The 25,855-nt window shown below is 44.8% G+C and overlaps 1 protein-coding gene across 4 annotated transcripts in view; it reads right to left on the bottom strand.

The window, feature by feature from the left end:
• LOC144579477 (uncharacterized) overlaps nt 1-25,855 on the bottom strand; it is a 75,154-nt gene that overhangs the window by 38,172 nt on the left and 11,127 nt on the right. For 3 of the 4 annotated variants that reach the window (XR_013527170.1, XR_013527174.1, XR_013527186.1), the window contains exon 2: nt 14,804-14,928. Coding sequence is in view for 1 of the 4 variants with exons in the window: in XM_078350348.1 (XP_078206474.1) it covers nt 19,050-19,613 (564 nt within the window). In the remaining 3 variants the exon portion in view is untranslated. Of the gene's footprint in view, nt 1-14,803; nt 14,929-16,717; nt 24,268-25,855 lie in introns of those variants that run through there. The other variant, XM_078350348.1, reaches the window with a different exon arrangement.

Here is a 25,855-nt window from a genome sequence, read left to right as displayed (position 1 = left end):
TGACCTCACCAAATGAATTAATAAGACACCAGGGCCAATCCAGGAGAAACAGAGATATATGACCATTCAGACAAAGAAATCAAAATAGCTGTGTTGAGGAAAGTCAATGAAATTCAAAATAACACAGAGAAGGATTTCACAATTAGATAAGTTTAACAAAGAGATTGAAATGCTTAAAGAAGAATCAAGCAGAAATTCTAAAACCAAAAAATGTAACTGGCATACTGAAGAATGCATGAGAGTCTTTTAATAGCAGAATTTATCAAGCAGAAGAAAGAATTAATGAGCTTGAAGACAGGCTATTTCAAAATATATAGAGGAGACAAAGAAAAGAATAAAAAACAATGAAGCATGCTTATAGGATCTAGAAAATAGCCTCAAAAGGGCAAATCTAAGCAATACTGGCCTTAAAGGCAAGGTAGAGCGAGTGGGGGATAGCAAGTTTATTCAAAGGGACAGTAACAGAACTTTCCAAACCTACAGAAAGATATCAATATCCAAGTACAAAAAAAAGTTATAAAACACCACCCACATTTTACTGAAAGACTACCTCAAGGCATTTAATAATCACACTCCCAATGATCAAAAATAAAGGAAGGATCTTAAAAGCAGTAAGAGAAATGAAACCAATAATATACAGTGGAGCTACAACACATCTGGCAGCAAACTTTTCAGTAGAAACATTTCAGGCCAGGAGAGAGTGGCATGACATATTGAAAATGCTGAAGGAAAAAAACATTTATTCTAGAACAGTATATTCAATGAAAATATCCTTTGAAATGAAAGAGAAATAAAGACTTTTTTACAAACAAAAGCTGAGGGATTTCATCAACACTGACCTGTCCTGGAAGAAATGCTAAAGCAAGTGCTTCAATCAGAAAGACAAAGACATTAATGAGCAGTAAGTAACCACTTGAAGGTATAAAACCCATTGGGAATAGTAAATACACAGAGAAATGCAGAATGTTATAACACTGTAACTAGGGTGTATAAACTACTCTTATTCTAAGTAGAGAGACTATGAGCCAATCAAAAATTTTAACTACAACTTTTCAAGACATAGTATAATAAGATAGAAATAACAAAAAGTTAAAAAGTAGGAAGACAAAGTTTTAGAGTTTTTACTTTCTTTTTACTTGTTTATGCAAAGTGTTAAGTTATTGTAAGCTTAAAATAATGGGTTATAAGATAGTATTTGCAAGCCTCATGGTAACCTCAAAACAAAAAACATGTAATAAATACACAAAAAATAAGAAACTAAATTATGTCACCAGAGAAAATTACCTTCATTAATGGAAGACAGGAAGGAAAGAAGGAAGAGAAGACCACAAAACAACCAGAAAACAAGTAACAAAATGGTAGGATTAAGTCCTTACTTATCAATAATAACATTGAATGTCAGCGGACTAAACTTTTCAGTCAAAAGACAGAGCGGCTGAATGGATGAAGAAACAAAACCCGCCAGGCATGGTGGTTCATGCCGATAATCCCAACATTTTGGGAGGCCGAGGTGGGCAGATCACAAGGTCAAGAGATCAAGACCATCCTGCCAACATGGTGAAACCCCATCTCTACTAAAAATACAAAAATTAGCTAGGTGTGGTGGTGCACATGTGTAGTCCCAGCTACTTGGAGGCTGAGGCAGGAGAATTGCATGAACCCGGGAGGCCGAGGTTGCAGTGAGGTGAGATAGTGCCACTGCACTCCAGCCTGGGAACAGGCTGAGACGCATCTCAAAAACAAATGAAAAAGACCTATTGGTCTGTTGCCTACAAGAAATACTCTTCCAGGCTGATCTCCCAAGGCATGGTGCCATATTAAAGGCTCAGTGGAAGATGGCCGAATAGGAACAGCTCCAGAGTGCAATTCCCAGCAAGTACAATGCACAGGGTGAGTGCTCACTGCATTTCCCAACAAGTTTTCACTGCCCACAGACCAGGAGATTCCCAGGCCAAAAAGCACCATGAGTGTTCAGCATGGCTGGTGCTGCAGGTTGGCACATAGAAACTCACACAAATCTGGGCAGTTGGCGCATAGAAACTCACACAAATCTGGGTGGCTGTTTCAACTGGCGCCTGGAATGCCTGGGAGACAGAGCCACCCATTCAACTGAAAAGGAGGGGGCTAAGACAGGGAGCCAGGTGATCTAGCTTCGTGGGTACCACCCCCACAAAACAAGCAATCTGAAATGCTCTGGATTGAGAGTCTTGCAGCAAGCGCAGCTGGACCCAGGATGGTCCAGCTCAGTGGGGGGAAGGGCATCTGCCACTACCAAATACCACCACTACCAAGTCTGCCCATACTGAGGCAGTTCACACAGCAGCTGGGCAGAGCCTGCGGCAGCTCAGGTGTCTACCAATACCTCTGCTGGCAGACTGTGACTAGACTACTCCCTGTGGGGCAGGGCATCTCTGAAAAAAGGCAGCAGCACGTCAGGAACTTATAAATAAAGCCAACTTTCCCAGGTCAGAGAACCTGAGAAAAGAGGTGGTTATGAGTTCTGCTGCAGCAGACTTAAAGGTACCTGCCCAGCAGCTCTGCATGGAACAATGGAGCTCCCAGCACAGCACTTGAGTTCCCATAAGGGATAGACTGTCTCCTCAAGCAGCTCCCCGACCCCCGTATACCCAAAGAGACACCTCATAAAGGAGAGCTTAGGCTGACATCTGGCAGGTACCCTTCTGGGACAAAGATAACAGAAGAAAAAACCAGTAGCAACCCTTACTGTTCAGCAGCCTTTGCGGGTGATCTCCAGCCAAGCAGGGTCTGGAGTGGACCTCCAGCAGTCCTGCAGCAGAGGGGCCAGTTAGAAGGAAAACTAAGAAACAGAAAGAAATAGCTTCAACATCAACAAAAAGGACATCCACTCAGAGACTCCAGCCAAAAGTCACCAACTACAAACACCACAGGTAGATAAAGCCACTAAGATGGAAAGAAACCAGTTCAAAAAGAATGAAATCACCAAAAACCAGAATGCCTCTCCTCCTCCAAGGGATCACAACACCTCACCAGCTAGGGATCAGAAATGGATGGAGAATGAATCTGATGAATTGCCAGAAACAGGCTTCAGAAGGTGGGTAATAACAAACTTCTCAGAGCTAAAAGAGCTAAAAGAACATGAGGTAACACAATGCAAAGAAACTAAGAACCTAGAAAAGAGGTTAGATGGGATGCTAACTAGAATAAACAGCTTAGAGAAGAATATAAATGACTTGATGGAGCTGAAAAACACAGCATGAGAACTGTGTGAAGCATACACAAGTTTCAATAGCCGAATTGACCAAGCAGAAGAAAGGATATCAGAGATTGAAGATCAACTCAATGAAAAAAAAAATGACAGGCAAGAATAGAGAAAAAAGCATGAAAAGAAATGAACAAAGCCTCCAAGAAATATGAAATTATGTGAAAAGACCTAATCTACATTTGATATGTGTAGCTGAATGTGATGGAGAAAATGAATCCAAGCTGGAAAACACTCTTCAGGATATTATCCAGGAGAACTTCCCCAAACTAGCAAGGCAGGCCACCATTCAAGTCCAGGAAATACAGAGAACACCATAAAGATATTCTTCAAGAAGAGCAACCCCAAGGCACATAATTATCAGATTCACCAGGGTTGAAATGAAGGAAAAAATGCTAAGGGCAGCCGGAGAGAAAGACTGGGTTACCCACAAAGGGAAACCCATCAGACTCAGAGTGGATCTCTCTGCAGAAGCCCTACAAGCCAAAATAGAGTGGGGGCCAATATTCAACATCCTTAAAGAAAGGAACTTTCAACCTAGAATTTCATATCCAGCCAAACTAACCTTCATAAGCAAAGGAGAAATAAAATCCTTAGCAGACAAGCAATTGCTGAGAGAACCTGTTACCATCAGGCCTGCCTTGCAAGAGCTCCTGAAAGAAGCACTAAACAAGGAAAGGAACAACCAGTACCAGCCACTCCAAAAACATAACAAATGGTAAAGACCATCGACACAATGAAGAAAATGCATCAACTAATGGGTAAAACATCCAGCTAGCATCAAAAGGGCAGGATCAGATTCACATATAATATTAACCTTAAATATAAATGAGCTAAATGCCTCCATCAAAAGACACAGACTGGCAAATTGGATAAAAAGTCAAGACCCATCAGTGTGCTGTATTCAGGAAACCCATCTCACATGCAAGGACACATAGACTCAAAATAAAGGGATGGAGGAAGATTTGTCAAGCAAATGGAGAGCAAAAAAAAAAAAGCAGGAGTTGCAATCCTAGTATCTGATAAAATGGACTTTAAACCAACAAAGATCCAAAGAGACAAAGAAAGGCATTACATAATAGTAAAAAACATCAATGCATCAAGAAGAGCTAAGATCCTAAATATATACATACCCAACACAGGAGCACCCAGGTACATAAAGCAAGTTCTTAATGACCTACAAAGAGACTTAGACTCCCACACAGTAATAGTGGGAGACTTTAACACTCCACTGTCAATTAATATTGACAGATCAATGAGACATAAAATTAACAAGGATATCCAGAACTTGAACTCAGATCTAGACCAAGCAGACCTAATAGATATCTAGAGAAATCTCCACCCCAAAACAACAGAATATACGTTATTCTCAGCACCACACTGCACCTACTCTAAAATTGATTGCATAATTGGAAGTAAATCACTCCTCAGCAAATGCAAAAGAACGGAAATCATAACAGTCTCTCAGACCACAGGGCAATCAAATTAGAACTCAGGATTAAGAAACTAACTCAGAACTGCATAACTTCATGGAAACTGAACAACCTGCTCCTGCATGTCAAATGGATAAACAATGAAATAAAGGTAGAAATAAAGATGTTCTTTGAAACCAACGAGAATGAAGACACAACGTACCAGAATCTCTGGGACACATTTAAAGCAGTGTCTAGAGGGAAACTTATAGCAATAAATGCCCACCAGAGAAGTGAGAAAAATCTAAAATAGACACTCTATCATCAAAATTGAAAGAGCTAGAAAAGTAAGATCAAAAAAACTCAAAAACTAGCAGAAGACAAGAAATAACTAAGATCAGAGCAGAACTGAAGGAGACAGAGACAAAAAAAAAAAAAAAACCTTCAAAAAATCAATAAATCCATGAGCTGGTTTTTTTAAAAGATCACCAAAATAGACCACTAGCCAGATTAATAAAAAAGAAAAGGGAGAAGAGTCAAATAGATGCAATAAAAAGAGAAAAAGGCAATATCACCACAGATTCCACAGAAATACAAACTAATATCGGAGATTACTACAAACAACTCTATGCACATAAACCAGTAAACATGGAAGAAATGGTTAAATTCCTGGACACTTGCACCCTCCCAAGCCTAAACCAGGAAGTTGAAACCTTGAACAGACCAATAACAAGGGCTGAAGTTGAGGCAGCAATTAATAGCCTACCAACCAAAAAGTCCAGGTCCAGACAGGTGCACAGCTGAATTCTACCAGATGTACAAAGAGGAGCTGGTATCATTCCTTCTGAAACTATTCCAAACAATCCAAAAAGAGGGAATCCTTACCAAATCATTTTATGAGACCAACATTATCCTGATACCAAAACCCAGCAGAGACTAAACAAAAAAAGAAAACTTCAGGCCAATTTTTATGATGAACATAGATGCAAAAATCTTCAATAAAATACTGGCAAACAGATTGCAACAGCACATCAAAAAGCTTATCCATCATGATCAAGTAGGCTTCATCCCGGGGATGCAAGGCTGGTTCAACATACGCAAGTCTAAAAATGTAACCCACCACATAAACAGAACCAAAGCCAAAAACCACATGATTATCTCAATAGATGCAGAGAAGGCCTTCGACAAAATTCAACAGCACTTTATGCTAAAAACTCTCAATAAACTAGGTATCAGAGGAACGTATCTCAAAATAATAAAAGCTATTTATGACAAACCTACAGCCAATATCATACTGAATGGGCAAAAACAGAAAACATTCCCTTTGAAAACTGGCACTAGACAAGGATGCCCTCTCTCACCACTCCTATTCAGTTTAGTATTGGAAGTTCTAGCCAGAGTAATAAGGCAAGAAAAAAAAAAGCGTATTCAATTAGGAAAGAAGGAAGTCAAATTGTTTCTATTTGCAGACGACATGACTGTATATTTAGAAGACCCTATCATCTCAGCCCAAAATCCCCATAAACTGATAAGCAGCTTTAGCAAAGTCTCAGGATACAAAATCAATGTGCAGAAATCACAAGTATTTCTACACAGCAATAACAGACTAACAGAGAGCCAAATCATGAGTGAACTCCCAGTCACAATTGCTACAAAGAGAATAAAATACCTAGGAATACAAGTAACAAAGAATGTAAAGAGCCTCTTCAAGGAGAACTACAAACCACTGCTCGAGGAAATAAGAGAGGACACAAACAGATGGAGAAACATTCCATGCTCATGGTTAGGAAGAATCATTATCATGAAAATGACCATACTGCCCAAAGTAATTTATAGATTCAACACTATTCCAGAACATCAAGCTACCAATGACCTTCTTCAAAGAACTGCAAAAAACCACCTTAAACTTCATATGGAACCAAAAGAGAGCCCACGTAGCCAAGACAATCCTAAGTAAAAAGAACAAAGCCAGAGGCATCATGCTACCTGATTTCAAACTATACTACATGGCTACAGTAATCAAAAAAGCATGGTACTGGTACCAAAACAGAGATACAGACCAATGAAACAGAACAGAGGCCTTGGAGGCAACGCCACACGTCTACAACCATCTGATCTTTAAACAGGGAATCCTTTCCCCATTTAAGAAATGGTGTTGGGAAAACTGGCTGGCCATGTGCAGAAAGCAGAAACTGGACCCCTTCCTGACACCTTACACTAAAATTAACTCCAGATGGATTAAAGACTTAAACATAAGAGCGAACACCTTAAAAACCCTAGAAAAAAACGTAGGCAAAACCATTCAGAACATAGGCATAGGCAAGGACTTCATGACTAAAACACCAAAAGCATTGGCAGCAAAAGCCAAAATAGACAAATGGGACCTAATTAAACTCCAGAGCTTCTGTACAGCAAAAGAAACAATCATTAGAGTGAATGGGCAACCAACAGAATGGGAAAAAATTTTTGCAATCTACCTATCTGACAAAGTGCTAATATCCAGAATCTACAAAGAACTAAAACAGATTTACAAGAAAAAGCAAACAAACCCATCCAAAAGTGGGCAAAGGATATGAACAGCTTTCAAAAGAAGACTGCAGTTAGCTATGATCATGCCACTGCACACTCCAGCCTGGGTGACAGAATGAGACCTTGTCTCAATTTTTTAATTAAAAAAGCAGATGCAAAACAAAACGTAACCATTGCTATGCAGTAAAACAATGCTATTGCTTTCTCTTGCTGTTTCTATGAGAATGTTCAAGGAATAGTATATTTTTCACGATAAATATTTAATTTAAATGCTGATATTTGAATCTGGTTTAGATAGTGCTAAACAGAATCTACTAAGTACCTATGCTTGTATATACCCAAGTATTCTGTAGTGAATTCTTGTAATTTTTTTGTTGCCTCAGCATCCCTTTTAAACATAAATCGGACTTTCTGGTATCAGAAGCAAGTTCAGTCACCCTCAGCAGTTTCCAGTTCACCTCCTCCCTGTTTTTCAATGTTACTGATCCCAGTATCTGCCTTATACACCTTCTCCTGGTGACCACTTCATTATAGGACATCTTGATATAACCTACTTGACTCACCCCACAGATCTCACATGGACTGTGTGGATGTATCAGTGACCACCTCTCTCAGTCACGGCATGACTCCATGGAACACATGGCTGTTGCATTCAACCCATCAATTAGACCTCCCCATAGGAAACCTGCTCAGGTAGCTCCTTACATCCCAATAAAGGCTTCTACTCTCAGGTCCCTCCCTCTCTCTTGCTATTGCTCCCCACCCATCACGGGTCTCCTGGATGGCTCCCCCGTCCAATTGGCCCTGTGAAGTGTGCTGCCCTCTTCTGTCTGGAATTAATTTAAAAAACTGCTTCAGATATTCCATGTGTTGTACTGTGCTGCCTTCTCTGTGTTTCACCCAACTGAGTCACCCAAGCCTAACTCTCTTTCCCGTCAGTGCTCCCAGCTACTCAGGAGGCTGAGGTGAGAGGACTGCTTAAGTCTTCTGTTCTTAGAGTAATATGTATAGATTGTTTTGAAATCCACTACTCCTACTCACAGCCAACGTCACCTAAGCCCTGGGGGAACTCTGAAGGGAGGTAATCTTTTCATTATAAACACTGGTCAGCACTATGTCTACAGGAAGTCATTATTATTTCCTCTTTGGTGCTAGACGCTACTTTTATGTTAAACTGTTTTTTTTTTTTTTTTTTGGCCACAGTATCACTCTGTCACCCAGGTTGGAGTGCAGTGAGTGGCATCATCTTGGCTCATTACAACCTCCACCTCTTAGGTTCAAGTGATTCTCCTGCCTCAGCCTCCTGAGTAGCTGGGATTACAGGCACATGCCACCACATCTGGCTAATTAAACAAAATTTTTTATTTTTCGAGACAGCGTCTCACTCTGGTTGCCAAGACTGGAGTGCAGTAGTATGATCTTGGCTCATTGCAGCCTCAACCTCCTGGGCTCAGGTGATCCTCCCACCTCAGCCTCCCCAGTAGCTGGGACTATAGGTGCATGCCACCATGCCTGGTTAATTTTTATAATTTTAGTAGAGACAGGGTTTTACTGTGTTGGCCAGGTGAACTCCTGACCTCAGGTGATCTGCCTGCCTCGGCCTCCCAAAGTGCTGGGATTATAAGTGTGAGCCACCGCGCTTTTTTTTGAGATGGAGTTTCACTTTTGTTACCCAGGCTGGAGTGCAATGGTGCGATCTCGGCTCACTGCAACCTCCGCCTCCTGGGTTCAAGCAATTCTCCTGCCTCAGCCTCCTGAGTAGCTGGGATTACAGGCACGCGCCACAATGCCCAGCTAATTTTTTGTATTTTTAGTAGAGATGGGGTTTCACCATGTTGACCAGGATGGTCTCCATCTCTTGACCTCGTGATCCACCCGCCTCAGCCTCCCAAAGTGCTGGGATTACAGTCTTGAGCCACCGCGCCCGGCCTGCCACCGCACTTTTATACCATTAGCAAAATGCAGAGTACTGGAAGAGGCTGTCCGGACCAGATAGATTTGAGGAGTTGAAGGTCAGAAATATCTGAGATTTCACCTTTTTTTTTTTTTTTTTTTGAGATGGAGTCTCGCTCTGTAGCCCAGGCTGGAGCGCAGTGGTGTGATCTCGGCTCACTGCAACCTCCATCTCCCAGGTTTAAATGTTTCTCCTGCCTCAGCCTCCCAAGGAGCTGGGATTACATGTATCTGCTAGCACACCTGGCTAATTTTTGTATTCTTAGTAGAACAGGGTTTTGCCATGTTGGTCAGGAGGGTCTCAAACTCCTGACCTCAGGTGATCCACTTGCCTTGGCTTCCCAAAGTGCTAGGATTACAGGTGTGAGCCACCGTGCCCACCCATGTGAAATCATTTCAATAAAAATTCTAAACAGAAGAAAAAGATTGAACTGAAACTGCCCTACATCATCTCTAGAACCTGCACTAGGGTTAGCGTCATGGGAACTGCCAGTGGTTACTGTTTACCATCTTCCCCTGGACCCAAGAGGAGCTCTTAAAGCTTCATCAAAATGCAAAAGGCAGCTTACAAAAAATATTTAAGAAATACAACTTCCTAACTTTGACATTATACATAGTTGATTCCATCTGAAGTCTGGAAAGTGGAGTTGGGGGAGGAGCCATTAATCCTAATTCTCAATTATTTCTTGGCAGATAAACCAACATTTCCAACGAATCTAAAAACTGCTCTGTCTCTTTTTTAAGCAAAAAGCAAGACGATCTCTGTGATCCCATCATTACTGTTCATTTCTTCCAGGAGAGGAATGACACACTCTGCCTTTAATTGACAAATTATCCCCAATTCGGCATTAGTGAAATATAATTTAATATGAGTTTAGTACAATAAATTTAGAGTCATTCCCTCCCAGGTACTGCTGGGCTATGATAAAATGAGATCTGAATTACATTAAAATAATTATTCCAAGAGAAGAGGTGACTGTCAGAATTTTTGAAGTGGATACGTAATTTTGATAACCTAGATGCAGATAAGCTGCATAAAGCATTTAACTCAGCACATTAATATTTTAACTTGATCATCTTGAACAGGTCAGGCATCACAGGTTACTACAATACACATCTGCTGTATATGTTGGACAGTTAAATTTCCAACAGGGAGAAGGTGGGAGGCTAATGAATATGCAAATGCTAGCAACAACTGTCTCCCGTCCTCTGTGAGGGTAAGCTAACTTCCCACGTAATTTATTACAAACGACATGGTCACAGTACTCACTGTGCCCTCAAGTGAGAGAAGACTGTTCTGAACACCAGTACCAACCATGGAGCCTGACACCTAGTGGGTTCTAAAAGGATCTACCAAGTCTATAAAGCCATGGATAAATGACAGAGATTATATTTCTCCACTTGCCTAGAAGTCAGAATTCTGATCTTATTCTTCTTAAAAGACAAATAAAAACATTTTTTTTTTTTGAGACAGTCTCACTATGACACCAGGCTGGAGTGCAGTGGTGCAATCTCCACCTCCCAGTTCAAGTGATCCTTCCACCTCAGCCTCCTGAGTATCTGGGACTACAGGCACACACACTATGCCCAGATAATTTTTGTATTTTTTGTTTTTTTCAGTAGAGACGGGGTTTCACCATGTTGGTCAGGATGGTCTCAATCTCTTGACCTCGTGATCCACCTGCTTCGGCCTCCCAAAGGGCTGGGATTATAGGTGTGAGCCACTGTGCCCAGCCAAAAACATTCTTTAGGGCCGCATGTGGTGGCTCACACCTGTAATCCCAGCACTTTGGGGGGCCAAGGGGAACGGATCACAAGGTCAAGAAATGGAGACCATCCTAGCCAACATGGTGAAACTCTGCCTCTACTAAAAATACAAAAATTAGCTGGGCGTGGTGATACACACCTGTAATTCTAGCTACTCAGGAGGCTGAGGCAGGAGAATCACTTGAACTCAGGAGGCAGTGGGCGGTGATCACACCATTGCACTCCAGCCTGGTGACAGAGCAAAATTCCGTCTCAAACAAAACAAAACAAAATTCTTTAGATGGTGTAGTGGCCAGCTAAGCATCTTATTCCACAGGAGAGGTACTTAGACTATGTCATACCTAACAATTTACCAAGGGTGATGGTTTGGCTTTTCAGTTTTTGACATAGAGTTGTTAAACCATGAGACATAGAGGAAATCTTTATCTATATATAGGGACAATGTCTCAGGGAAGGTAGGGACAGTGTCTCAGGGAAGGGACAGCTCTGAAAGAGCAGGCAGAGATGTGAGAAGAGAGCTGACTCCACACCTCAGGACCAGGTCCACCCAAGCAGAGGTGAGACCCTCCAGCCCTATGGAGGTCATCCATAAAAGTTCAGTTTAACAGGGCAGGGAAGCATACCATTTTCAAGAAACTCTAATCAAAAAAGGTTTGGGGTTGTTTATAATTTTGGCACTTGAGAGGATAAACGTCAGTGATCTGAAATACCACATTCCCCAACTACGCTAAACAAGGTACCCTGCAACAGTAGTCACAGCAGTGACTTCATTGCTTTAGAGTTGTTGAATGACTAACTTTTAAGGTGGTACCAAATGTCCCTTTAAGACTGTTTAACTTTTGGGATCCATGCTGCCTCATTTTAACAATTATCTAATTACCTAACTAAAGTTTTCAAATCCTCTTTCATCCTAGCTGTCTAGGGCTCTAGATCTCTTAACAGCCACTGCAGATAGGGAAATAAGAACTTCCCAGCACTTTGGAGTAGATGAAAACCTGTGTGGTAAGGGAAATTTTGTTTAAAAGGAAAAGGAGAGACATGCAAAACAACACATTTAGGCTCCATCCACATCACCTCAGGCAGCAGCTGGCTCTGTGCTTACAGTCGATCGCTTCCCTGGGTGGCCTCTGCCACAGAACACTACAACACTCTGCTCCTAGCAATGGCTGACGAAAAACCACAAAGCCCAGCAAGATCCACATCCAGAGAGACAGGGTGGCAAATGCTCCAAACTAACCCTCACCTCGTGGCATGCTCCAGACCCATTACAGAGTAGTAAAGCAGAGACAGCAACATCATCAGACGAGGGACCCAGGGACTATGGTCCTACTCTGTCTTCACACCATCTGGCTGTGTAACCTTGAACAAATCTACCGCCCCTCTCTGGGCCTCTTTTCTACAACATCTTCATTAGAGGGAATCCTACTTTCCATCTGCATTCCACAGGCCTCACTGTAGAACGGAGGTTTTTCTGTCACTAATGGGCACCTCCTCTGCCCAGCCCCCTCTCGCATCTTGCTCCTCCACATCCTACCCTGCCAGAAAAGGGGTTCATTGTCCTCAGAAGTTAGACTACCCATGGCAGCTCTACCTTAGTGAGGGGCGTCCCTGTGTTGCCAGCACAGGGAGAAATACCTGTCCAACAGTGATGAGAACAGTTAGGTGTCAGTATGTATAAGGGCCCAATATATGTTCAAAACATGCTCACCGGCAAATGCCTCACATACCAGGCCCCCAACCATACTGTTGCAATCTCTCTCTCTTAAACTAATTGTAAATTATAAATATGGTACCCAAATACCCATGTGCGCATAGGTAGGAAAAGGTAAACCTTTTAATTCTATCCCAATAAATTCTAGATCTTTGCTAGACTGATTGAAGGTTATAAAATGTCAAAAGTGAGACTCTCTCATGTGGCCAAACACCCTCCTACTGCAGAGACAGAACTAAGCCCAAGAGCATCCATGTGCTGGTGAGAGGCGCCCAGGGGCAGGCAGATGGTTGCACCATTCTCAGGGTCAGCCTCCTCCCCGGTGTGGCATCGGGGAGAAAATGGGGCACTGGGCCTGGGAGGCTGCAGCCTAAAGGCACACAGTGGGCAAGGGACTACTGGGTGGACCCACACCGGCCTTTAGTTCTCCTGCTTCTGGGGCCGGGACACTCCTTGTGGGCTCTGCCCTGAGAGAAGTGCCCTTGCCCAGTGCTCCTTATCAGTGTCTGTGACACACTCTCTCTAGTCCTCCTCACTAGCATATCCTGGCCAACCTTTGGCTCAGAAAAACACTTTGCTCTTCTCCGAACAATTTCTTTTTCACAACTGAGCAAATGACGGGGTGAGAGATGACCACACTCATGACCATACTCATCGTTGCTGGTGGTGGGTGGGTGGCATACTGGATAAGGAGCTCATTGGGCAACACCCGCTCTGGCCTCCCCAGTTCAGGGAGCTGCAACCACTATGAGAATCCTGTGGGAGGCCAGGGTAGTCCAGGGTTTCCCTTTGGGCAATTAGCATTCCAACCACTCCTACTCCAGTCCTAAGACAAGAACTCTGGAGAACTAAATTACACCAGGCACTCACTTCCCGTTCCACCATGTGCCTCAGCCTTAGGGTGCTGCTCCTCCTGCATATTCAAGCTGATCTTTCTAGGGAGTAGCCTGCACAGTGCCAGCACTGCCCCCTTATCACAGGCAGCACCTCCCTGTGCCGGGGGAGCCTTGGTCTGCCCTTGGGCTCGGGTCCCTAGGCTCAGGTTAGCTGACGTTCCCAGCGAATCCTACTTCTCCTTTCCTTTCAAGGCTCTAAGACACAGTCCATTATCACTCTCATTTTTAAGGACATTTCTAAGAGTGTCCTCCGTTCTTTCCCAACACTAGTAAGGACAGTAAGTGGTGTTTCCTGGGAGGGATGTATGGTATTATTTTTGCACACGAGCTCTGAAGACTGCCGGGCTAGAAGTGAAGAACCATACAGGGCTCACAGAAAAAGAGACAAGGGTTTATATCTGAGCTGTTTTCCAGCTGTTCTGGGCACTTTCCACCCCTCACCCTGACTCATATGGTGTTAACAACAATGGATTCTACTATGTCTTTGGCCACGCTTTCAACAACACTACACTATCCATCAAATGGATTCATCCCAAAGGCAAAGCACGTTGCTTCTGGGGGGAGAAAGGTAATACTTTCTTTTTTTTTTTTTTTGAGATGGAGTCTTGCTCTGTCACCCAGGCTGGAGTTCAATGCCGTGATCTTGGCTCACTGCAACTTCCGTCTCCTGGGTTCAAGGAATTCTCCTGCCTTAGCTGGGATTACAGGCGCCTGCCACCATGCCTGGCTAATTTTCAGTATTTTTCAGTAGCGACAGGGTTTCACTACGTTGGCCAGGCTGGTTTTGAACTCCTGAACACAGGTGATCTACCCGCCTTACCTTCCCAAAGTGCTGGGATTACAGGCGTGAGCCACCACACTCTGCCGAAAGGTAATGTTTTCATACCATTTCATTTGATCTCATTTAGAAGGTACTTTAGGAATAGAGAGGACTGGGTTTTCCCTGGAAAAAGTTCGGCATCATTTAACGACGGGGACATGCTCTGAAAATGCGTTGTTACACAATTTTGTCATTGTGGCTATTACAGAGCATACACACCTGACCCTAGATGGCATAGCCTACTCCACACCTAGGCTGTACAGTATGGCCTGCTGCTCCTAGGCTACACACCTGTGCAGCATGTTACTGTACTGGGTACTGTAGGCAACTATAACATAGTGGTATTTGTGTATCTAAACATATCTAAACACAGAAAATGTATAGTAAAAATATAGTGGTATAATCTCATGGGACCACCATCAGATACACCATCTATCACCGACAGAAACATGGTTATGTGGCACATGATGGTACCTGCAGCTCCCTCCATGAGGTCAATGGCAGCCTGGATAGCAGGACTGGACTTCATGTTTGCCTACTCTTCTTCTGGTCTCCGTGGAAGGCAGCTCACTGGACCTTATGACAGGCACCACATATTCCTGGGGGAGGTAAGAGTTCACCATTAGTCCAAGTCTCTACAGCTTCCCATTCTCTAGGCCCGCAGCCAAATTACTGAACCTATGCTGCTAGGAGTCATGAACTGGGATCTACATTGCTCCAAAGGAAAGGGGCTCAGGGTATCAGTGCAGCTTAGCAATTGACTGCCCCCTAGAAAGGTCACAGATCAGGCCGGGCGCGGTGGCTCACGCCTATAATCCCAGCATTTTGGGAGGCCAAGGTGGGTGGATCACGAGATCAAGAGATCAAGACCATCCTGGTCAATACGGTGAAACATCATCTCTACTAAAAATACAAAAACTAGCTGGGCATGGTGGTGTGCACCTGTAGTCCCACCTACTTGGGAGGCTGAGGCAGGAGAATTGCTTGAACCCAGAAGGCGGAGGTTGCGGTGAGCCGAGATAGTGCCATTGCACTCCAGTCTGGGTAACAACAGCGAAACTCTGTCTCAAAAAAAAAAAAAAAAAAGAAAGCTCACAGATCAAAAAGCTTCCCTGCTTATCAATGCTACAGCCACCAGGAGCACTTCAACCAACCTTTCTGAAAACTGTAAAAATGAACGCAAAACAAGCCAACCACAGATGTACCAAACCACATCAGACTGGTTTTTCAGAGGCTTAAGTTGAGCCATCAATTGAATGGGCTCAGTTCTAAACTCAGAGAGCAGCCTGAGCTGGGTGCCTAAGGGGATGTCACAAGACATCCCTAGTAAGACCCTAGTAGGTCCAGGAAGGAGCACTCAGGCAGCCAAGGGTGGGAGCTGCACCCCAGAATCACACACGCCTTAGTGTGAATGCCTGCTCTACCTGTGGCTCTTTTGGCTTCTATAGCTGGAATTCTCATCTGAACAAGGTGAATAAAAATATATGATATTTAATATAAATATTATATAAAAATTTATATATATATAAAATTATATATATATATATATATATATAAAATTATATATATATATATATATATATAATATAAAATATAGGTCGGGCATGGTGGCTCATGCCTATAATCCCAGCACTTTGGGAGGCTGAGGCGGGCAGATCACGAGGTCAAAAGATTGAGACCATACTGGCCAATGTAGTGAAAACCCGTCTCTACTAAAAATACAAAACAGCCCTGAGTGATGGCATGTGCCTCTAGTCCCAGCTACTTGGGAGGCTGAAGCAGGAGAATTGCTTGAACCCCGGAGGTGGAGGCTGCAGTGAGCTGAGACCGTGCCACTCCAGCCTGGCACCTGGCGCCTGAGCAAGACTCTGTCTCAAATAAAAAAATAAAAATAAAAATAAATAAAAAACAAAAATATTATAAAACAAAAGCAGTCACAAATAGCCACAGGGACTGATGGGATGCTCCACTGTGTACAGCATCATGTGTTCTTAGAACAAGGCCCTGCATGGAGCACCAAACATCTTCTGTCACCATAGTCCACTAGCCCTTCAACTGTAAATGTACACAGGAGTCACCTGGGGGCTTTGCTAAATAGAAAGCAGCTTCCAATTCAATAGCCTCAGATGAGACCAGAGATTCGGCCTGTCTTGATGAGCTCCCAAGTGAGGCAGACAATGCCAGTCCAGACTCACACTTGGAAATACAACACCTGGGCCCTTGTGTCCAAATCCGCTTGATAACCTGGGGCACTTGGTTTTTTTTTGAGACAGAGTCTGCCTCTGTCGCCCAAGCTGGAGTGCAGTGGCCATGATCTCGGCTCACTGCAACCACCACCTCCCGGGTTCAAGCAAATTCTCCTGCCTGAACTTCCCGAGTAGCTGAGAGTACAGGTGCATGCCACTGCACCAGGCTAATTTTTGTGTTTTTATTAGAGATGGAGTTTTCACCTTGTTGGCCAGGCTGGAACTCCTGAACTTCAGTGATCCGCCCACCTCAGCCTCCCAAAGTACTTAGATTACAAATGTGAGCCAAGGCACCCGGCCTGGAGTACTTATTAAATATTCAAATTATCAGGCTTTTCTTCTGGAAATATTGATTCCGTATGTTTGGGTTGGAGCCTTGGGTATCTGGCAACACTAGAATTTATTCCTCTCCCTTTAGACAAAAGTCAACTACTGCTGAGGCATGCACTTAATCATGTTGACTAAAATATCCAATTCAACAACCAATCCTGTCTAATTTTCAAACTGTTGGTAACTTATTTGTGAATAATAAGGAACAATGTCTTCCTCATCACACGAGCCATGTGACCCCAGTCGTGCTGGATCAGAGATGAACACCAAGTGTCTCCTAATACCAGTGTCATCCTGAACGTCAACAGAAAGCACTGGCCACCGAGAAGATTTTTTAACCACTTGAAGCATTTTACCAATGGCCAGACTTCAAGAATCTTCCTTAATTTACAAAATATTTAAGACCAGCGGCAACAAAGGCACAGTACTGAATAAAGCAACTAAGTCAGAAGTGCGAGACATGCTTCATATGCTGCTGCTAGACACGGAAGGACAGGACCATTTACTAGGCTGAAAAGGTGATGGCCATCTGGTATCTTCCTAAAACAGTATATCAGGGTCCTAATCCTTTTCCAGAAGGCAAACTAAGGTCAGAGCAAGAGAAGGTCTCCAAGGCCACATAACTAGTCAGTGACAGAAGAGTCAGTTCAGTTCTGTCCTTTTAGGTCTGTGCCTATAAATCAATACTTCAAGTATTCCAACCAGGCCAAAAATATCACAAAAGACCCAACCCTGCATTTTAGGAAAAAAAAAAAGGGAAGCAAAAAAGAGGAAGGAAACAATGGAGGCAACTGAGAAGACAAGGCATGTCCAGTGTGGCCTCCCAGATAAACTTCAATGCGTTTGTTTCTTTTGACGTAGCCACTTCCTTCTGTACTTGGAAGGAAAGTCACATCACATTGCATTCTATCTGTCCATGAGAATTCAACCCTGCTGGTGAGTGGCAGCATTCACGCCAAGGGCTTGAGACAGTAGCTGTCTCACCCCAACTTGGCTGCTGGACCTGTGCTGCTCTCCCCCTGCTCTCGAGGGCTGTCAAGTCGAGGTAAAAATGGCTAAGCCACTGAGGCAAAAACAGAATGCAGAGTAAGGGCTTGCGGTTTATGAGGACATTGTGCTGACTGCTTCATATCCCCCTTAGTCTCTGTGTAAGCAATAGGCTTGCCGCAATTGAGGTGCCTGAGAGGGGCAAGAGACCCCTGCCTATATTTTCTCAGGAGCTGAGCCTTTGCTCTACCTCCTGATGGAAAGCATAATTAACAAGCCACCTTTAAGGAACCATTGTTTGCTTGCACTGTGTATCTTTGAAAAACGTATATTAACTCTTGAACTGCTTTGTAAACTATTATCACAGGCCCCCTTAGACTGCTTTGTAAGCTATTGTCACAATCCCCCTTGAAAATGCTTTGTGAGCTGTTATCACAGGCCCCTGATAACTATTTTTACGTGATTTCTGTTCCCTTTTCTGTTTGCCCCCTTTAGCTCTGCTGAGCTAAAGTAAATGTAACAAGAAAAAAGGTATAAAAGCTGTAACCTACAAAAATAAAGTGCTGTGTGTTGCTTGACTGCACGCAGACCTCCAGACCCCACTTTTCTATTCTCTTTTTTTCCGTGCGCTCTCTCCCTCAGGTTGAACGAGACATCTACGTTGGTGGTCTTGGGGACTCCCGCGGGTCGGTAGCCCCCCTGGCAGACGTGCCGGACCCTGACAGGTGAGCCAAACTTAAACACATTAAATTATACAAATAGCACTTGTAGAATTGTTAAGATAGAAAACAATGGTGGATACTAACAGATTCACCCAGGAGTGGGCAATTAACGGGCTAATTCAGATTATGTGTAGCTCTAGCCAGGAGAAGGGCTGGGGGGAGGCAAGACTGTTTAATTAGAACTGATGTATGAGCTTGCTGTAGCACTTGGAATAGAAAAAATCTTTTCAGCGCCTTTGACCCCTCTCAAACTACACCAGCGTGCGACCAAGAAACAACAGCGCCGGCCACCCATCCTTCTCCATCCTTGGGGAAATAAATTTTGGGGATGGGAGAGTCAAATGAGGCTGCCTTTTCCACCAGGGAACACGAACTGCTGCGCGAAGATCCCAGCTTCTGGCTAAGGCTGGGCGGTAGGGGCTGCCGGCCAGCTCGTCATCCAGTCCCCAGAGCCCGCGCTGCAGGGCGCCGGGATGCAACCAGTTTTGCCGCCAAGGAGCCCGGCCAGGCGTCGTCTCCTCCCGGGCCTCGCAAGGAACAGGTTAGGGAGTCAACTTTCACGTTTCTCTGCCCCGCCCTGAACGCTCGCCGCACCTGCCCAGCCGCCCTCTGTCTGGCAGCCTGCAAGTCTCCATTCAGAAGCGGCTCCGGGCTGCCCAGCGCTGGCGCCCTGGCGGAGCGGAGCCCCGAGGCCAAATGACAGGATTTGGGGGCAAAGAAGGACCACAGTTCCCACCAGGTGGGCGCTGCGGTAAGGAGGCCGATGACCCCGAGATTCTCTGGCGGTCCGCCCCGGGCCGGAGCGCGGCTTCCGCGGCACGTGCGCGGCGGCTCTAGCCGCTTCCCTCGCTGGCCGAGATACGCCCACGCGCCGAAGACCCCCTCGCGCCCCGCTACCCCCGTCGGGTGCGCTCCCCGCGGGACAGTACTGCACTCATCGCCGCGCCGGTGTGGCCGCGTTCTGCTCAGGCCCCGTCTGCTGAGGTGGCCGTCTAGCATGATGTCTCTCACCCCCACCCTCCCGTGAAGGGGTCCAGGAGTCGGCCCCGCAGGGTTGAGGAGCGCTCCTGCTGCCAGGAAGCCGAAGTGGGCGCGCCGCGCGCGCAGCCCAGCCCAGCCACCTGGAGAAAGTGGAGGGCAGGGCCTGCACCTCCAGGTGCTTTCCTGCCTTTGGGCTCCCCGAAATCCTCTCTGAGGCCGGACCCTAATTAGCCCTCTGGGCTGGGGATGAGGGCTGGGAGCTGAGAATGTCAGTGAGTGGTTGGGAGGGCTTAAGTTTTTAGTTAGTTCGACCTTGCTGGGAGGCTAAGGCCTTAATTATAACTTATTTGAGTAAAAAATTATTCTTGGGATTCAAGGCCGTATGTTAAAATTACAATTAAGTATGAAAATACTGGAATTCTTAAGATGGAAAGTACATTATTTTATTACCAGTTTATAAAAAGCCTTTTGCCAATCCCCCTCTCCAAAGGAAATCCATCGGAGTGCACTGATGAAAACTGTAACACTGTCAGCTCTGATCTTGTAGTCCCTAAGGAATTATAGGTTTTATTATGCAAGTGAAAGTATTCAAGGAAGCTGTTGTTTGCCCAGGGTAATTTTCTTTTTCTTTCTTTCTTTCTTTTTTTTTTTTTTTGAGACAGAGTCTGGTTCCAGGCTGGAGTGCAGTGGTGCCATCTCGGCTCACTGTAACATCCAACTCCCGGTTTCAAGCAATTCCTGCCTCAGCCTCCCGAGTAGCTGGAATTACAGGTGCACGCTCCCACCAGACCCGGCTAATTTTTTATATTTTTGGTAGAGAATGGGTTTCACCATGTTGGCCAGGCTGGTCTCAAACTCCTGACCTCAAGTGATCCTCTTACTTTGGCCTCCCAAAGTGCTGGGATTCCAGGTGTGAACCACCGCATCTAGCCTGCCCAGAATAATTTTGTTTAATGCCCTAAGACAAAGGGTCAGAAGGGTCTTGGTCTACTTGAGACAGCCACTCAACATAACATGCAGCCACTGCCCTCCCATTGATTTGGTTCAGCCTTTGTGTATTGATTTTCATTTTCAACACAATTTTCTTCCTTAAACAAAGTATGGTGACACGTGCCTCTAGTCTTAGCTACTTGGGAGGCCAAGGCAGGAGGATTGCTTGAGGCTGGGAATTGGAGGCCATGGTGAGCTATGATGGCACTGTTGCACTCCAGCCTGGGTGACGGAGACCTTGTCTCTTAAACACACATACATACACACACACACAGTGTAATTTTCTTTTACAACTTTCAACCTTGTTTAGATATGCTGTTGCATTATTACCTATGTAATTTAAGTGATTTGGTTGGTGATAGTGCTTAACATGAATGCACACCTGAATAGACCTCTCAGGCTGTAGTAGATGCTATGATGAGATCAGAGTGCCTTGTAAATTGGCACTCATCAGAATCAGCACTTTAGTACTCTGGCTTCTGGACCATAATTGAGTTACAGAAACAAGCCAGGAAGCTGAGATGACTTGTCCAAAGTGAACATAACTAATAGGAAGCAGATCCAGGAGCTAAAACTACAGTTACAGCAGCCTAGAGTGATGGGTAATATCACCTGGTCCAGTAGTTTTTGTAGCTTAAGAAAATGAGACTCAGAAGAACCCTGATTAAGGACAGACTTGGCTGGGTGTGGTGACTCACGCCTGTAATCCCAACACTGGGTGGGAGGTTGAGGCAGGAGGATCACTTGAGCCTGGAGGTCGAGGCTGCAGTGTTCACACCACTGCACTCCAGCCTGGGTGACTGACCAAGACCCTGTCTCAAAATAAATAAATAAATAAAAGGATAGACCCTGTTCTAGAATAGAAAGAGCACTGGACGTGGGGCCAGGATTTCTGTGTAAATGTCCCTGTGTGACCTTTAATGAGTCACTTAACCTTTTGTAAACTCCAGCTGGAGCATGACTGCATCATCAGCTCCTCTGAACCCCCAGTGCTCAGCCTGCTGGAACGATCCACCATGCAGGATGCTTGGCACTTACTCTCCAGGAGCCATTGGGCCCCAGCCTAGTGCTTTGTCTGGTCTTCCCTGAGCCCCGTCCTCTCCTATCCTCACAAGGGCTGTTCCAAGCTCATCACTGCCAAGCAGTCCACATTTCTCCTCTCCACACCTCCCCTGTGCAACTGTCAGCCTCAATTTATTCTATAAGAAACAATCTGAATTTTGCTCAGATTTTTAATCCCTAATCTATAAAGTTACCTCTTTTTTTTGCACAAACTCTCCCCATCTGTCCACTGTCCAACTTGCTTGCTGTGTCCCCTTGCCTAGCCCAATGACCAGGAAGAATGAGGATGAGGGAGAAACCAAGGCTTAGAGAGGCCAGGTCACTCCCCCCAAATTACACAGGTGCTAAGAGAAAAGCAGAGACTCAGTAAAGTTCTGTCCCACTCCAAAGGTCAGGCGCTGAGCTGCTACTCTGTGCAGTACTCCCAGAGGCTTTTTTCTTTTTTTTTGAGATGGAGTCTCCCTCTCTCACCCAGGGTGGAATGCAGTGGTTTGATCTTGGTTCACTGCAATCTCCGCCCCCTGGGTTCAAGCAAATTCTCCTACCTCGGCATCCCTGACTGAGTAGCTGGGACTACAGACCCGTGGCACCATGCCCAGCTAATTTTTTTTTTTTTTGTATTTTTAGTAGAAAAGAGGTTTCACCATGGTGGGCCAGGCTTGTCTCAAACTCTTGATCTCAGGTGATCTGCCCGCCTCAGCCTCACAGAGTGCTGGATTACAGGTGTGAGCCACTGTGCCCAGCCGAGACTTCTTATTAAAAGCAAGAGGGCCGCCGAAACTGAAAGTTCTTTCTTCTGGAATAGATCTCCTTCCATAATATATTGTAGAAATCGCCTCAGCAGCTTAAAATCCCCCACAACAGTGGCTCCTTCTGCTGCCTTTATTTTAGGAATACAGAAATAAAGATATAGATGTTAAAATGCTTCATATCTCTCAGATACTCAGAGAACTAATTGCAAAATCACCTGGTTGGCACTAAATCAAGAAAATATCTGTGCAAACTTTGTTCTGAGTGTAACTTCCTAGGAATCCTATGGCCTCTTGAGAACAGCATTTAAGGGATGTGGATCACTGCTCTCTACAGACGTAGCTCAACCCAACAGTATTTTACACCTAGGCTCCAAACAGCAAATATGTCAACACTGACCTCTCTGCTCCAGGTGACTGTTTGCTACACGTGGGATTGCACAATTCAGAGACTTGAATGCAGCTGGCTTTGTGATGGGTGGCAGGTGTGACCTGGGTCAGAGGTGAGAGGACAGAGAGAATGTCTGCATGGAAAAGCAAGCATTTGCTATTCTACAGAATTTCATAATGCACTGGTTAATGACACTAAAAGCAGAAATAATTTCACAAAATGTATCTCTGGTCCTGATACCATGTGGGGCATGTTTTCATAAAGTGAGTTAATTGGGTTGCAAATAGATCAAGAGCATAAAACATCTCTGACTCAAATGTATTTTGAGTTAATAAGAAAGAAGAGGGGCTGGGCACGATGGCTCGTGCCTGTAATCCCACCACTTTGGGAGGCTAAGGCAGGTGGATCACTTGAGGTCCGGAGTTTAAGACCAGCCTGGCCAACATGGTGAAACCCTGTCTCTACTAAAAATACAATAAAAAAAAATTAGCTGGGTGTGGTGGCAGGTGCCTGTAATCCCAGCTACTTGGGAGGCTGAGGCAGGAGAATGGCTTGAACCTGGGAGGCAGAGGTTGCAGCGAGCCGAGATTGTGCCACTGCACTCCAGCCTGGGTGACAAGAGTGAAACTCCATCTCGGAATAAATAAATAAATAGAAAGAAGAAAACTTGCTTTTTATTATGCAATTTTAGTTTCCATTAAGTGTTTTTGGCTGCTGATTAGAAGTAAAATTCTAGAATTTAAAAATTCTAGAAGTAGGAGGTTTCAGAGCTGGTTAATTTAACAGCTCAACAGTATCTGGGGCAGTCTCTGTGGCTCTCTTAGCTCTTCCCTCATGACTACAAGATGGATGCCACAGCTCTGCCTCACATGCAACATCCTCACATGCAACATCCAAAGGCAAGAAGGAAGCATGCTCAGATATCTCCCTCTCATCAGAGAAAACATCTTTCTCAGACACTACCCCACAGAGTAGTGTCTAATACTCTGTCAGGCTTCCCTTGTGTTTCAGGCCTAGAAATGGGTCTCATGCTCCTCCCAAAAATCAACACTCGGAGGAGACTGGTGTTAGCATGATCGCTTGAGAATAGGGTCAGCAACATTCTTCTGAAGAGGACCAGCCAGTAAATGTTTCAGGCTTTTTAGGGGATGCCGCCCCATCACATCTATTCAGCTCTGCCGTGGTAGAGCCAAAGCAGCTAGAGACACCAGAAACAAGTACATATGCCTGTGTTCCAATGTTACTGTGGACACTGAAATTGGAATTTCATATATTTTTTACTTCTCACAAAGAATTTTTTTTTCCAAGCCAACTAAAACTGTAAAAAGCATTTTGTGTGGTATGAGGCCATACAAGCACAGATGGCAGGCCAGATTCACTAGCAGGCTGTAGTTCGTCAACCCCTGGTTTGGAGCAATGAGGACTCATCCCCTTGGGGCTATGGGAGGGCCCACCTTCCCGGAGATATCACCACCTCCACCTGAAAAAAAGAGTGAGAGTTAGGCAACTGAGAATGTCCCCTACAGCATATTAAGGATATGGGAAAGTGCTGAGGGTTATGATAATTTTTAAAAGGCAGATTACATGTCAATATGGGCAGGATGATCCCAACCAATTCTGCTTGTTGACATTCTTGCCATCCACTGAGATCTATGTTAGATGCTGCCACCTCATAGCACCTGTTTCTGATTCCTCAGAAGCACTCAGAAGCAAATCGGAGCATTCTGACATGCACTCAGAAGCAAATCGACGCATTCCTTCGTATCCATGACCTAACTTCCTTTAGCACCTAGCTTGTGCTGGATGCTGTCAACCCAAAGTAACTGCTGGAAATGCAGAAGTGAAAAAGCCAATGGCTAACCTCAAAGAAATCATTGTCCAAGCAGAGGAAGAAAAAACAAGCAATTATAATTCAGGGGGGTATGCGGCAAGAGGCGTGTGGGTAGGGGGCATTCACAGAGGGCATGAATGAGGGATGGAACAGGTTTCAGGAGAGGCCCACAGGAGACCTCCATGCCAACAAGGATGGCATCTGGCCCTTTTTTAAGAGAATGAAGGTAGGTTGGTTTATCTCCTAACCCAGGGTTTAGGAGAGTTGCAACTAAGCCAGGCTCTTAGTTGTAATCAACAGAAGCACAAAAGGGGATGATTACAAGGATTAAAAGGCTATAGAGTGACTCTTCTGATTGCTGGATGGGAGGTGGAGTGCCATGAACAGCTTCCTGGAACAAGGCCTTATGCCCATGGCAGAAATGGCCTTCAGTGGAAACCACTGCTGCTGCCCATCTAGAGCTCTGGATGTGATGGTTTGTGACACTGCCCCTTCTTGTGCCAGGGCCACAGCCCGGTAACTTTTGCTCCTCCAAAGTTGGGTGCCTGCATTACCAGCTTTGCCTGATACATCACTTCCACACCACGTCCACTGCCTTGAATTGCTCATCTCTAACTTGGTATCTCATGTAGATGCAGCTGATGGAGGGAGGCTGGGTCATGTGCCTGTACCCTGCTCTGCAAAGAAGCCTGGCCGAGTGGGATCTCTGGCATCTGCCTTGGAGAGGCAGAACTCACCCATGTGTTAGGAAATTCCCAGAACGTAGCCAGGGTTTTCAAACAATTCTAGGCAGCCAGAAAACATGACACATGTTCACTCTGCATGGGCCGAGCAACCCAGTCAGAGGAAACATGCAAAGGCACAGAGGTGTGAACTGGCAGAGCACATTTGGGGAACTGGAAGCAGTTCAGTTCTGTAGGAGAATAGAGCAGGGAGTGCAGGGAGAGTGGCTTGGAGCAGCCGGCAGGAGCCCCTGCTAAACTCATGGTCCCCGTGGCTCCAATCAACCACAAGGGAGAGTAATTTTTCTTTTTTTTTGAGACAGGGTCTTGCTCTGTCACCCAGGCTGGAGTACAGTGTAATGATCACAGCTCACTGCAGCCTCGAACTCCTGTGCTCAGGCAATCCTCCCACCTCAGCCTCCTGAATGGCTGGGACTACAGGCGTGTGACACCATCCCCAGCTAATTTTTGTATATTTCTGTAGAGATGGGTTTTTGCCATGTTGCCCAAGCTAC

This window comes from Callithrix jacchus, chromosome 1 (genome assembly GCF_049354715.1).
Source record: "Callithrix jacchus isolate 240 chromosome 1, calJac240_pri, whole genome shotgun sequence".
NCBI classification, from domain to species: domain Eukaryota; kingdom Metazoa; phylum Chordata; class Mammalia; order Primates; family Cebidae; genus Callithrix; species Callithrix jacchus.
This window is presented reverse-complemented; position numbering and strand designations above follow the sequence as displayed.